General features: G+C 31.8%; 3 protein-coding genes across 6 annotated transcripts in view; 1 reads left to right on the top strand and 2 right to left on the bottom strand.

The window, feature by feature from the left end:
* LOC108734045 (neutral ceramidase) overlaps window positions 1-4,997 on the bottom strand; it is an 11,981-nt gene extending 6,984 nt beyond the window's left edge. The window contains exons 1-2 of one of the 2 annotated variants that reach the window (XM_018465434.2): window positions 4,518-4,997; window positions 1,029-1,164 (exon numbers count right to left, since the gene is read on the bottom strand). In XM_018465434.2, the coding sequence (XP_018320936.1) occupies window positions 1,029-1,154 (126 nt within the window). In that variant the 5' untranslated portion in view covers window positions 1,155-1,164; window positions 4,518-4,997. Of the gene's footprint in view, window positions 1-1,028; window positions 1,165-1,276; window positions 1,337-4,517 lie in introns of those variants that run through there. The other variant, XM_018465435.2, reaches the window with a different exon arrangement.
* A 1,352-nt stretch (window positions 4,998-6,349) lies between these two features.
* On the top strand, window positions 6,350-8,526 carry LOC108734046. 3 transcript variants are annotated; one of them, XM_018465438.2, is made up of 7 exons: window positions 6,350-6,428; window positions 6,493-6,669; window positions 6,734-6,875; window positions 6,937-7,059; window positions 7,112-7,270; window positions 7,326-7,409; window positions 7,468-8,526. In XM_018465438.2, exons 2-7 carry the CDS (start codon window positions 6,508-6,510, stop codon window positions 8,118-8,120), a joined length of 1,323 nt encoding a protein of 440 aa, XP_018320940.1. In that variant the 5' UTR covers window positions 6,350-6,428; window positions 6,493-6,507; the 3' UTR covers window positions 8,121-8,526. The 3 variants fall into 3 exon arrangements, with proteins under 3 accessions (XP_018320940.1, XP_018320939.1, XP_018320941.1); XM_018465439.2 differs by having other exon boundaries at window positions 6,394-6,669; window positions 7,468-7,629; window positions 7,678-8,526; XM_018465437.2 differs by having other exon boundaries at window positions 6,393-6,669.
* An 80-nt stretch (window positions 8,527-8,606) lies between these two features.
* Window positions 8,607-15,053, bottom strand: LOC108734007 (NAD-dependent histone deacetylase sirtuin-1). The gene is made up of 7 exons (XM_018465381.2): window positions 14,824-15,053; window positions 13,549-13,820; window positions 13,223-13,418; window positions 12,939-13,167; window positions 12,283-12,840; window positions 11,682-12,202; window positions 8,607-11,321 (listed from the first exon to the last, which is right to left on the bottom strand). Exons 1-7 carry the CDS (start codon window positions 14,972-14,974, stop codon window positions 11,014-11,016), a joined length of 2,235 nt encoding a protein of 744 aa, XP_018320883.2. The 5' UTR covers window positions 14,975-15,053; the 3' UTR covers window positions 8,607-11,013.

Raw genomic sequence — 15,053 nt, forward strand, 5'->3', positions numbered from 1 at the left:
TAACCATATATATGTACATACATGGTAGCTATCAGCAAGAAATTAAAAAACTTATTATTAGATTTTTTCCTAAAAATTGACAGGAAAGGAATTTCTTTTTGCTGCAAATACAATTATTATTTATATTCAGTGGATATTAAGAAAGGAGTCAAACAAGGATGCACACTAAAGACAGGAAAATTGTAAGGATAGATGTACAGGGTTAAAAGATCAGTATGCTTACATTTGCAGTATTATTATTATTAAAAGAATAGGAGGCGAAAAATTAGAAGAAGTAGCTGTTTTTCGGTGTCTAGGAACTCAGATAATTTAGGATTGAAGGAGCAGTAGGGATGTAAAATAGACGATAGTACAGGATCGAGTCGCTTTCAATAAAAAGAAGTCACTTCTATGCTCGCGAACGATTAATTTAGAAATTCGAAAAAGATTGTTTGGAGCGTGGCGCTGTACGGGTGCGAAACATAGACGGTGGGCGCAGCGGAAAAGAAAAGGTTAGAAGCGTTCGAAATGTGGTGTTACGTGCAAATGATGAGGATACCGTGGATAGAGAAGGTTAGAAATGAAGAGGTATTAGAAAGAATAGGAGAACAGAGGACTACGGAAGTCATTAAGAAATAGGCGAGATAGCTTGGCAGGACACCTTCTCAGGCATGAAAGGCTGATTAGACATATTACAAGCAGAAATAGGAGTTAAGAGGAGTAGAGGTAGACCTAGATTACATTACTGTTCATAAATAGTTAAGGATGGGGATGTTCTAGTTTTAGGGAAATGCGAAGATTAACTCAAGATTGGAAAAAGTGGAAGTGCGTGTCGAACCAATCTGACCTTACTGACGACCGACGACCTCATAATGACGATGATTTAGTAGATTAAATAAATTATGGATTTAGCTGTTAACTCTATAAATGGAACATTTTAATTAAGAACCAATAAACTCAATTTTATGGAACACATCAAGAGTTTTATTGTGTTAGTTACTTTAGGAGATTATTTATATCTCAACTTTTTCCATCGCTTTTTCACTTACAAATGTTACTTCTGCAACAGGTCCTGTGACGTCAGCTATTCCTACACCTACTCTGTAAGGATCGACAAACCCACACGTACAAAAAATGCCCAGAAACAATAATGAACAACTTCTACTAAATGCCATTGTTGCTAATCTGAAAATAAAAGAAAAGAAAACAAAATATTACGCTGCAAACTGTCACTTATTAAATTGAATTCAAATTTGTATTAAAAACGAAATGGCAATTTTCTTTCGACACTGTATACCGTCTAAGATTCTTGAAACTTTTCCACAAAAACTCTGAAAACTTTTAACCTACAATAGATACAGTTAGTTAATGACCTTCTAAAGATTGACATTGTGCGTATATACTTTTGTTAAATACATTCACATAATTAAAGTAAACACTATTCACATCCATGTAAATAATAACCTTGTTGAAGGCAAATGTGATTTGTATGAGATTGTAAATCAGCGATGACTTCTAAATAACAAGAGCTAAATTAAGTAATATCTTACGTACAAATGCATATCATAGTATTCATATATACGAAAAACAGATTAGAAAGCGTTTTTGTAAAGGAAATTTTAATTTATCCCATAAAAGAGATTCATTTTTTAAATGTCAAATACTTTGACGCATTTCAAAGTAACGCAATATTGAAAAATTGGTTTGTTGACACCATTTATTGAAGAGGAATCGAGAGAAATCAACTTTCACCGTTAATAACATAATAAATTATTAAAACTAATATTTTATTCTTAAAACTAAAAGGTTTTTTAATGTGTTCCCTTTAAATGATTAATGCAGATCAAAGCCAAAAGTGTAAATAATTTGATGTTAAAAAAGCAACTACTTTTTAAGTCTAGTTGGGAGGCTTTTGAAATATTGAGTGAAAACAACAAACAATTATCGAAACATTGTCAATTGATAATTAAAATAGATACTTTTAATATGACATATAGTTGCCCAATGGCATATAGTTGCTGAAATTATAGATTTTTAATTCCATCGTAAGTTAATTGGTTACATCATAAGGTCATGATTTGTTATTTCGAAAAAATATCTATCACAGAAATCAGATTTTACAATTTCACATCTACGTCTCTGCAACGCTCTTGAGCAACAACGCGATTAAGATAGACGTTGGTTTAAATATTTATGAGAAACCTGCATTCTTTATAAATCGGTTATTTAGAATACGCATAGCGAAAAAGAAAGTTTCATACATAACTACTTCCTGGTTTATATTTTGATTTAATTCCAACAAGTTTCTTCATCATCAATTGTGTAGGATGGGGGGCTATACAAGAGTTACGTGACATTGCAACTGGTATTTACTGAGCTTTGAAAGGTGATAATTATGTAAAAAAGTACCGAGAATCTCATGGTACTAACCATTTTTGAGTACGGTGTCAAATAGATACTTTCCGGCATCAATCTTTGGTAAAATGTGTAAAATTACTAACATAAAAAAGCGCTCGTAAAATTATTCGGATGTGGAAGGTATCTACTGAGGTATGAGAGGTGATAATTATGTAAAACAGTACGGAGAATATCATGGTACTAACCGTTTTTGAGTGCGGTGTCAAATAGATACTTTCCGGCATCAATCTTTGGTAAAATGTGTAAAATTTCTAACATAAAAAAGCGCTCGTAAAATTATTCGGATGTGGAAGGTATCTACTGAGGTATGAGAGGTGATAATTATGTAAAACAGTACGGAGAATATCATGGTACTAACCGTTTTTGAGTGCGGTGTCAAATAGATACTTTCCGGCATCAATCTTTAGTAAAATGTGTAAAATTACTAACATAAAAAAGCGCTCGTGAAATTATTCGGAAGTGGAAGGCATTCAGTTAGTTTTGAGAGGTGATAATTATGTAAAAAAGTACGTAGAATCTCATGGCACCAACCGTTTTCGAGTGCGGTGTCAAATAGATACTTTCTGGCATTAGTGTTTGGTAAGTTGTGTAAAATAATTAAACATAAAAAAGCGCTCGTGAAATTTTTGAGAGGTAGAAGGTATTTACTAAGCTTTGATGATGTAAAGATGTACGTAGAATCTCATTATGCCAAGGGTTTTCGAGTGCGTTATTAAAAAGGTACTTTCCGGAATGATTTTCTCTGAAGTATATAAAATAATTTAAACATAAACGAGAGCTCGTGACATTACTAGGAGTTGGAGGGTATTTACCTACCCTCAAATAAAATCACGTATGCACAGCTGCTACTTTGTTTTAACTTTATTCATTTAAGGTCCTCCCCTTTAACGTATCCCTTTCACTTCACGCACGAGTTCAGTCTTTTTAGCCGACCTTGCGTACTTTCAATTTGTCTCGCATACTTGTTTTACAAGTGAACCATCTTTCTAATCAAAAAGGGAAGCGTTTTGACATTTTTTTTACATGGTCAAATAATAGTGCGACCAAGGAGCGTATGACATTGACCAAAATAATTCATACGTAAATAAATTAACTCAAGATTAAACTAGATTCCAGTAACGCATATAAAACAGTTTTTGTTTGTCATAAATAATTCATAATTTTTACATTTGAATATGTACCGGAACAGGAAATAAAACTTGAAAATCATTTGCCTAGTAAACCTACAATTAACACATTTTAGCAAACGAGGATTATTTTTTTAATTAACGCATGTAATAGTTCATGTTAAACTGTAAATATGATTATGAAACATATTTTTTAGTAAAAAAGGCGAATCCAATCTAGCGTTTGCAAATATTTTAATTGGGTGCGACAAAATTTGTACATAATATCTTTTAACTAACTTAACAGTTTGCCTACTATTAATTACTAAGTAAACTAATTACAGGCAGTCAATAAATGTAAAATTAATATTAAGAAGTGAGAATGTATTCAAAATAACAAATTGGTGGTAGATTCCATGTGTTTACATATAATTATCATGATGACTCAATTGTTATGTACTTAGAATTGTTTTCTTCCAAGAAATTAACATAAAAAGGTCTGTCACCAACGAATATAGTGCAAACTGTATTCGAAAGAAAACACTATCAATGTTTTTTAAGATTAAATTAAGAATCCCTGAACCTTGGATGCTGTTTTGATAATCAACAAATTTTAATAAACATGAATTCAATTTAGTGATCTCTTAATTTAATTAAAAATAAAATAAAATTCTCGCAATAATTCTTCTTTTTTTTTAATGTTTCTTCAATTCCGATAATTGTTCGATATAAAAGAAAACAAAAATGTATTAATACAATCATTTATATTGTATACGCATTAGTTACAACTGTTTATCTAGAAAAGGGTTGAATTTATAAAAATATCTCTAGGAACAATTGGATGGCCAGATTAATTCCTTACAAACAGATCAAAATTAGAGCTACTTTAATTGAATGAAGCTATAATTGTTCATATATTACCCTTAAGTTAAGAAAAGTGACCTGTTAAAGTTCGATGAGATTTTTAGATTAAAAATGCATCTTTAGGGATACAACAAAAAAGCATTTTCTTACCTCTCTTTTTTAATTTTAAACACAAAAAGAGCGCATCACAGTTGAGCAAAAATCAACGCACTATTTTACTCATGATTGAGTACTGGACGTACTCTAGTAAGTATTTGATAAAAAGTAAAATAATTTATTTCAAATTAATCACTTATGTATACAGCAACGTAAACCAGAACAAAAAAAAAGATAGAACTGGATATTAATCAACTGTTAGAATAATACAACTTAGTAATGTAGACAACACATTAAGAATTAGGTTTATTACTGTAACACTTGGTCAACTTTTTCGTGTTGTTGTTTACAGAACCAATGCGCGAAGATAACTGACTGCTGAGAACCGTGTAAAAAAATGATTAAACTTCTTAATGGTCAGTATGTATGTAATGTGGGTACATTGTGAAGTCCACTCCCAGGAAATAAAATGAATTGTTTGTATCCTTCAAAAAGCCACTTGGAAATGCAGCACTTGATGCAGACGATGGAATAACATGGAAAGGTAACATTATCCGAACCATTTAAAGGCCAGACAATGGGTGTCTGCTAGCGATAATAATTTATTAGTAATCTCTGCGATAAATGAGACGTTGACCAGCGCCTACCGTTCATTATTCTCCTAAATTTATTTGTTTAGTACAACAATATGTGTTTGCTTTTGTTTTTAACGAACGAATAAATCACTGAAGTCTTATTATCTTTTACTACTAGTTATTCTAATTAAAAGCTTTTTAAGAAGAATTTATATGGTCGAATTCGATACTTTACTTGTCACACTTGCGACAAAATACTCATTTCAGTTTTATTTTTTGTTAGTCTAGGGTGGAAGTAATTAAAATATGTTGAATCAATTCAAATACCCTCGAATCTAGTTTTATTAAACCCTATTTCAATTCAATGTTCTTTTTATAAAAACATCTACGCTAATTATACTCCTCTGGAATCGAAATTAATATTACTTTTTATTAGGTACTACTTGTACCTTTAAGAGTTATGGTTGACTAAATAATATCTTATGANCTTCAAAACTGCTTACCAGGCTATATTTTGTTTAGTTAGTATATAACTACGTACTTGGCAATACCTGTTTTTGTACGTGTAATTTTTGTCTTTTAGGGAAAGGAGGTAAAAACAGGAGAAGAGGAAAGAACGAAAATGAAACAGAAAAACGTGAATTAGTTTTTAAAGAAGATGGACAAGAGTATGCTCAAGTAACAAAGATGCTGGGTAATGGCAGATTAGAAGCAATGTGTTTTGATGGTGTCAAAAGATTGTGCCATATTAGAGGGAAATTGAGAAAAAAGGTTTGTGACTGATTATAACTTAGTTAAATAAAACTTTATTTATATAAATATTGCAATCACTGTTTCTATAATTGCCTGAAATAGTTTAGGTAAATATATCTGTACTAGTAGATGATGTCATGATAGTCGTTAGTTAGCAAAGAACAGCTGTTTACTTAAAAAAATAATTTACCCAAACCATACTGCCACTTGTGAATTTCCAGTCATGAAGGGAAACATCAGATAAACCACTTAAATCACTAAAGTGACTGATAGTTGAGGCATTGTCATCATCTTCTTGACTCGGATTACAAGATGATAGATTTAGATTGTCTGATTCTGATGCAAATCCTGAAAGAGCGTCGGGGATTTCCGAGTGAGATAGTGGTGAAACTTGATGAGTAGGGGTGGGTAATGATTCCAATGTTGAAGCTTCATAGCCTGAGTCACAATCAGCTAATATACCTATAATAATGTTATGTTTCTGCACTATGAATAAAATAATTAAAAAACATAAAATTCTGTTAACTGTTTAACGAATTATTTAAAAAAAATAGCTTTGGATATGTTATACGCTGCCACTGGTTGTGATTCTCCTGTGATATAACCTCACATCTGAGTCCATTACTATCCTATTGAAGTAATGTTTACATTTGGTTTACTGTTAAATATCTTAATAAATATGATATAATTTTGCTTGTTAGTCTTGGCTGATCATAATGACGATTTATTGTTGTGTAACAAGGTGTAGGGTTACTTCGGATAGTGGAGCCCAACTGTTTCAAATACCCAAGTCTGAAGAGCGACCCCTTACTAGAGAACGTTGGCTAAAAAAATTGAATATGGTAGAACCTGTGCCAGAATTGTTATTTCTTTGTGAGGTAAGAAATAAATTTGATTAATCGCCCTAGAATTGATAAATTAGTCTGAAGTACGTATTTTTAGAAACATTATACAATTATGCATGATGAAAGTCAAGAGGAACCAGATTTTAAAAGTGGTTTTCCTTGGGATCCTGTAACCGTAAAAATTGATAAAGAAGAAAATAATCTTCAAATGAAAAGTGATGAAGGTAATCTGGAACTGAGTAAGTAAAATGTTTTATAATGTTACTTTTTAAAACTCCAGTCATTACTATGCATTGACAGATTTAAAAACGTTTGTAATATATCCGAATAAAGACAAATCTGAAGAAAATAATGATGTATATGAAATTCTTGCAAACTTACAGTCTACAGAAACATCAAGTCATAGTAGCATTGCAACAGAAGGTAAGTGAAAAGATATCATTGATATTATCACATAGTGATTACCACATTACAGATTTAGGACAGTCACCAATTGAAGCCCCTGTTACTCACTGTGATATAGTCTTTACAAATCCTTTTTTGGAATCAAATACCACGATCGAACTGGAATCTTCTGAGAATGAAGATGTAGAAACCAATAAAATCCAATGCGTTAAAGTTGTTCCGATAAAAAGTAGTTAATGTGTTTTATTTATTTCTTATTTGTCACTAAGTAACAAAATTTTCAGATTTGCAGGAAAAAAAGAACAACAAAACTGCATTGTCAAAAGTAAAACGTAAGAAAAAAAGGAAACAACCAAATGCAAACCATAGTGAGTTTTGTTGTCTTTTATTTGGTTTTATGTTAGATTTTTATTACTTTATTTGCAGAGAACATAATTAAAGGCATAATGAATAATTTAAAGAAAACTATAAAAAGGCCTTCACTACCAAAAAAACCGGCTAACGCTCTACCCATTGTAACAATTACTGTTGACTCCTCTGAGGATGAGATTCATGAAATAAAACAATTAAAAAACTCTACAACAGATGGTAAAAAAGTCTCTTTTGTAACTGTAATGATAATTTGTTTTATTTTAGGAGAATGTAACTCCCCACCGGATGTTGCACAGGGAAGTGAACAAAACAAAAGTTCTGAGGTGTTAATGCTGGAAGAAAAATTACGAAAGGCAAGAAAAAGAGTCTCTGAAGTAAACCAGGAACTTCACATGATGGAACGAAACTTAAGGTACATCTTTGAATCTGATCAAATTCGCCGATTGAAGGAGGAATACAAGAAAAGTTTTAAATGGAAAGCTAGAACATTAAAGAAAGCGTTGCAATTGTACTTTATCTGTGGCGAGTCAGGGTATAAGTTGTTATTAAACCAAAATTATCCCCTGCCTAGTATCAGTGTGTTGAGAAGGGTAATTTTTGATTACAAAGTCGGTTCTGGAGTAGTTGGGACAAGCCCACAAGTACCAAGTGTAAAGTGTGTGAAGGATGTTGTTGACGAGTTAATTACTAATCAAATGCAGAAGTGAATTCACTTTTGGTTTGATGTTTTACTTCTTTTAGAAGAAATATAAGATAGATTACTGTTTAAGTACGCCATTGCTTTTTTTTATGTAATTATAACTACACTTAGCACATTATAATTCTCACGAAAAAGTGAAATATGTATTTTAGAACTTATTAGAATCGCAAAATATGATTTGAAATGATTTGCTTTGCTGTACTACATATGTATCGTTTTTCCTGTAAATGTTGATTGAATAAAACAAATTTTGTATTAAACTGAAGAATTATTTTAATAATAAACAAAATTAAAAACTGACAGGACATAAAAATAGAAAACATATCATCAACAACTCTAAATGCAAAGATAAATTATTATTATTATTATTATGGAGACGGTCAATTCGTTATATCAAAAAAAAAAGAAAAAAAAGGAACTTACAATCTAGTATAATAAATAAACGTACAAAAATAAAATTTTATATTACAACAAAATCTAAAATGACCCTCGAGAAAAAAAGGATCAGCCACATTTCCATTATAATACTTTTTGTTTTTTTTAATTAGTTATCAATTATTCCTTGCATGAAGTTTTCATTATTAAAGTGGAAAAACAGCAACACAAAAACAAAAAAAACGTTTCTGGTGACGTGAAAAAATAAAGATCTCTATTTAACTTTTACATGATTAGTTTGTTTTGTAACTTTTTCTTTAGAATGTCCAATACAGGTATATATGCATATATGTATGTAACTTAGTGTCCGATGTCTGTAAATAATGGTCGTTATGAATCGACCATCCTCAGATTCACACTCAGATAAATTGAAAGTTCTGAACGTTTCACATCCATCCTGTTAATTGACTTTCATGAAAAAAAAATGAAGAATCATAAAATATATTTTGACGACACAAAAGGCAATATACTTGACTTATATGTAACATCAGGATGGAAAAAAGATTGTATAAGTTTGGAGTAGAAGTACTGACAGATTATAATGAATTTTTTCCTTTTTAAAAGCCAATTAACTTAGTGAACTAACGTCTTCAGAACTTTATCATACTGATAGTAACAATTCATCCTAAAATTTTAAATGGAATATCCTACAGGAGGCAATTAGCTATGCTCATCGCCTTTCTACATCCTAACTAATTGTAAAGCACAGTATATGTTATCTATGAAATATTTTTGTATCACCCAAGTCTTCAATTAAATGCATGTTTGCTTCATAATACACGTAGGGCCAAGAAAAAAATTATTCTAGGATAAAAAACGGTTTTTATAAAAGAGAGGTAGATAAGAGGTCGTTTACAAACATCGGGGGCACCATTTTTGTGTAATTCTTAAACACTATACAAATAACAAAGATTTATCATATTCCTATTCAACGTAATTTTTTTGGCTTAAAATTACACCCTATGAAATAATAGCAATAATATTTATACACCATACAAACTTGCGGAGGGGGAAAACAAATTTACATTATTAATTAGAAATTCCGCAAAATAACAGCCTACTAATATAAAAGAAATAACATAATAACAACAATCTCTCCACATTTAGGTATTAAATATGTGCAGCTTACATCCAATTCTCTGGCATTGTATTATTCTTTATTTTATTTATTTATAAATATTTTCGTTAAACCATACGTCAGTAATAAAGCTACGAAAATAAATTATAAAAATATTTGACGATAGAAATTAATGTTCAATGTCCCAATTTTTTTTAGATTCCATCGAGTAAGCTTTTAAGCGGTCTACAGGATTAATTAGAAACGCAAATAAGATCCAAACTGCACACAATTCTTACATAAAACAATATTTTATACATGTACAGAGTAGGTAAAAAAAATGTCTTCAGTACTATGTAAAGCTAACAAATTAATAAATAGGCTACACACATTTTTTGGACTATTATTATTTATTATTAGAACAATGTTTTTTTTATTTGATTTTTATTTAAATTTCATGTAAGTTAAGTAGTAATTGGAAGAATTTATGTACAAACGGGAAAAAGTTCATGATTTCTTATTTTTATTTATATTTTATTTATATGTTCAGAAATATTATAATGAACGTGCATATTTTCAGTCTTATCAAAAACAATCATCATTAAATACAGCAAAAACTCGGCAAAGTACAAAAATTAATAAAGGCAAACAACCTAATCAATTTCCTTAAATAGCACCTGCTACAATAATATTGGAATTTAATTATTACGCGTATCTTGAGATCAATAAAATAAAATTATACTTTTAAATAACTTTAATAGATTCATTATTTTCAAATAAGAAAAAAAAAATAATAATTCTATATCCCCTAAATAAAGTATAACATTCATATAATTTAGTCGATAATGTAATGATAAATTGATGCTATTTAAGAAACTCAATTTATTTTACTTTAATTAAATCTCTTTGTTAATTAGAGATAATGTAGCATCAGATTTTTTAAAGTTTAGAGTTCCGATCAATTAAGGGGGAACCATAGGTAGTGATTTATTTTAACAGTTAGCCATTTGATATTTAAAAAAATCCCTTTATAATGGAAAGGAAAACCTTCTAAGTATTTTAATAATCTTTAATTCTACAATAATTTTATAAGATAAAAGAGAAATTGAAATACCTTTACCACTTGATGCTACAAAATCGTACAACCATTTCTGCCGATTGGTAACGCGCCCCCATTTCATATGCCTTCCAATTTCCATTTACTTTCTTCACCAAAAAAAGCCCTCCATCTTCGTTACCCTCAATTCCCAACATATTAGCGCGCAATTTTCAAGAAAATATTGTGAGAGTAAGTGTATTTATAACTTCAACGATACATGTGTATAAATTATGTATGTATGCTTGTAGTGTTTGTTGTGTTTATGTTGATATATGCATGTGTGTATGCCAATATATTTTTTTATATTCTTTAATTTTCGTCAGTTTCTTCGGAATCACTAGATTCTGAACTGGACGAGTCGTCGAAGTAGTCGTATTTTTCGTCGGGGTCGTAATAGACCTCGGCACCAGGAAATATATACCTACAGGGAGGGATCATGTAATACGTTCCTTCGGGTAACCTGTCCACGAGACTGTGTTTGACCTTTGGTTGCCAATAATCGCGCAGGTCGGCGGGATTCGTGGGCGGGGGTGGCGGAGGAGGTGGATCTTCAGAACAACTCTTTGACGATGACGTCCTCTCGTCATTAATAAGGTCCCAGTGATGACTGCCAACGTCTACCAAAAAACACATATTAGTCTGGATAGAAAATAGTATATATGGTTACCCAATAAGTTAACAAAAAATTATTTCTGGCTTAAATATTATATATAAAAAAAATTATGAGTGCCGTGAGCACAGGGCAAGGTAGTATCAGTAAATTCTTATGCTGAAATGTACGATGTGTTGCATACCTATTTACAAAAAATTCCTTTAAATTTAATTTTTCAAACAATTTTTAACACAAGGAAAGTGATTAAACAAATTGTTCATAAAAGTGAATTTCGACCACTCGAAGCAATGGTGCTAAAAATTTCTAGCTCACAGTGACTGATAGGGTTATACTTAAAAAAAAAATGTAGTTATGTTGTACATACCAGATGGGGTCGCTGCGGGTATATCCATCCTCGTACTATCATTCGTTTCATCAGACGTGTCATACTTGAAACCCTCGCTGTCTGTAAAATTCGAATTTTCCCCTATACCGGAGTCTTGGGCGGAATCAACTGAAATATGCCTCTGTTTAAACTGTTTGGCTTCAACAATCTCTCGTTCAAGTAGAAGAAGTTTTTCTTTGGACGATGTCGTGTCCAATTCATTGAACTCGTTTACTTCTTGTTTAAACCAGGAACTTTGTTTTGTAGTTAATGTAAACTTGCAACTGCAATTGCGCTCTCGTACGGTGACACTTCGACATTCGCATGTCACTTCTTCTGAAGACATTTCGAGACCACGTACTGTTGTTGAGGACGAATCGTCTTTGACGACCGCGTCCGGTGATGACGAGACGTCTGACTCGTTTGTATCTTTGCATTTCTTCTCGTTCAGAGGCAACAACTGCAAAGTTTCTTCGAGAGCGGTTTCGTCGTAAACACCTTCTTCCCAAGCACTTCCTAATCTGTTAAAGAAAGAAAATATAAAACTAAACATTAAGAATTTTAAATTGGAAAATAGACTAAATAGACTAGTTTCACTCACAATTGACAAAGATGATTGACTATTCCGTCACAATCTCCAAGAAGTTCCACGTCGAAATGACAGTGGGGTAACGGTTCCCTATTGATAAGAATTTGGGGGACGTGAGCGGGTAATGAGTTTGGTATGAGGGCAACCGGTCGTACTTTCAACGAGCTGCCGATGACCAGTAACAGATCGCATTCGTTCTTGTCTCCGGCCATGGCTTCATGGAAGGCGTCTGGGAGCCCTTCGCCAAAGAAAACGATATCCGGCTTCATTATTCCACTCTCCACCAACCTCCTAAGTGCCCTTGGATCGCATCGGTATATCTCGTCATTGGGATCGACGAAGTGTGGCCCTGCAGGATGACATCGTGTGCACAACGGAATTTTCTGTGAGAGTACAGTGTCCCGAATTTCGTCCGCGGAAGCCTTCTGGCCACAGTTCGTACAACTTGCGGTTGCAAACGAACCGTGACACTCGATGACCCGGTCGATGTTTGCTATTTTTTCAAGTGTATCGATATTTTGCGTGTAATTCCGAAGGAGTTTGCCCTGCTTTTCTAGTAAACGAATAAATCTGAAAAGAAAATATATATTATTAAAGTATATTAGTTAAATGGGCTTCATAACAATTTTTTCGAAAGCCAAGGATCGGCAATTTATTAATTAACTTACTTGTGACAAGGACTAGGCTCGAATATGCCAGGATAAATATCTTTTGCGAATTTAAAGAACGGCCTAGGATCCTGATTGAAGTAATTAATATCAAACATTGATTGTGGATCGACCAGATCAGGGAAATCTTTTGCCAACCGAGAGTATATACCATCTTTAGACCGAAAGTCCGGTATTCCGCAAGAAACAGACACTCCAGCTCCAGTTAAAACAATTACCTTCTTTGCACCTATTAAACAAGTCATTAATATTATAATTAATTATAAATCTTATTATAATTATACCTTTCAGTAACCTAACTACATCTTCTAATGTATTTACATGCCGAAGCTTATTCCTTTGTGGGGGCTCTGCTACCATATTTATTAATAATTTCCACAGCGTGACGTCATCCAGATATGGGGGTATTTGGTCGACATTCGCCCCCAATTCTACAAGTAGCATCCTGGGATCAACCCCATTCTGCATTTGTTTGTGGACCTGTTAAAAAGATTGTTTCTTGAAAATATTAGTTTATTAATTTAAAAATTACAAAGCAAATAGTTCTACCCAGTGTTTAAAGATTTAATAAAATATTTTTTTTCTTATAGTTATTAAAAAAATAATTTACCCAAACCATACTGCCACTTGTGAATTTCCAGTCATGAAGGGAAACATCAGATAAACCACTTAAATCACTAAAGTGACTGATAGTTGAGGCATTGTCATCATCTTCTTGACTCGGATTACAAGATGATAGATTTAGATTGTCTGATTCTGATGCAAATCCTGAAAGAGCGTCGGGGATTTCCGAGTGAGATAGTGGTGAAACTTGATGAGTAGGGGTGGGTAATGATTCCAATGTTGAAGCTTCATAGCCTGAGTCACAATCAGCTAATATACCTATAATAATGTTATGTTTCTGCACTATGAATAAAATAATTAAAAAACATAAAATTCTGTTAACTGTTTATTAATAAGTACAAAAACAAAAAATAAAGAAATTTAGCAAAATTATAATTTAACATATTCATTCATATTTTATGAAGAAAAAATTGAACAGAAATAGATGAAAAGCTCTTTCATTTAATTTACAAGACTATATGAATACTAAATATGTATTACTTAATATATCTTTATTATTTGGAAATTATAACACTAACTCCTTAATCTTTTACCCTTACACCTATGGGTCATCTTGTACATACGTTTTTATTATTAAATTGACAATTTTTATAAAATGAAGAGTAGAAAATCTCTGAAATTTAATCATTGGACCATTCTGATTAAGAAAATTAAAATTTTGCATTTAAGTTTTTATCTGAACTCATTACAAAGTTAGTCTTTAAAGCACCTTGTTACAGTATTTTATTAATTATTTAGCTAGTTAATTACATACGTAATTAACTAAATAAACACTTTAAATACACAAGTTTAAAATTTAATCTAAAGCATAAATAAAACTAAAAATAACTTTTGAAAAATATATTGACAGACAGAATCTCTAGTCTTTTACAAATTCTTACAAAATTTAAAGTTGGTGTACTTAAAACAGATAAAATTCCTTAACTGTTCATTATGTTATCAAACATCAGAATGGAGCAAAAGTTTTTTGAAAATTGCGCTATCTCGAACAGACCTCTATACTCCTACTTAAACCCTTGCAATATAGATGTCTCTTCACAAAAATCGATAAAACGAAAAATTGTTTTTAAGCATTCATTTTTTTCCTGGCAAGAGTTTTATCTTACGGAAAACAGTAAATAAATCGTTTTCAAAATTCCAAATCCCAATATGGCTCAACTTGAAATTTTACGCCAAACTGCCACGCCTACAAAATGTCGAGGGCGCCCTAATACGGCGCCATTTTGTGCGGTTAAAAAGATAATACATTAAACATATTTACCTTCAGAATTTTCAATTGCTCTATCACACGGCACAGTAGTTGCTGAATTAAATTCTTCTTGACACAAAACACTTAAATTTGGTTGCGTTACATCGAGTTTTATTCGTTTACAATGAAATTCCGATTCCTCGTGATCTTGACTGGAATCCATGTTTGATTGGGACAAAGAACAAAACTGTTTCTGTTGTCAAAGTTCATGTGACGTATGTAACTTTCCCCCAGCATGTGAC

The sequence above is a fragment of the Agrilus planipennis genome, unplaced genomic scaffold (assembly GCF_000699045.2).
Source record: "Agrilus planipennis isolate EAB-ADULT unplaced genomic scaffold, Apla_2.0 scaffold8, whole genome shotgun sequence".
NCBI classification, from domain to species: Eukaryota; Metazoa; Arthropoda; class Insecta; order Coleoptera; family Buprestidae; genus Agrilus; species Agrilus planipennis.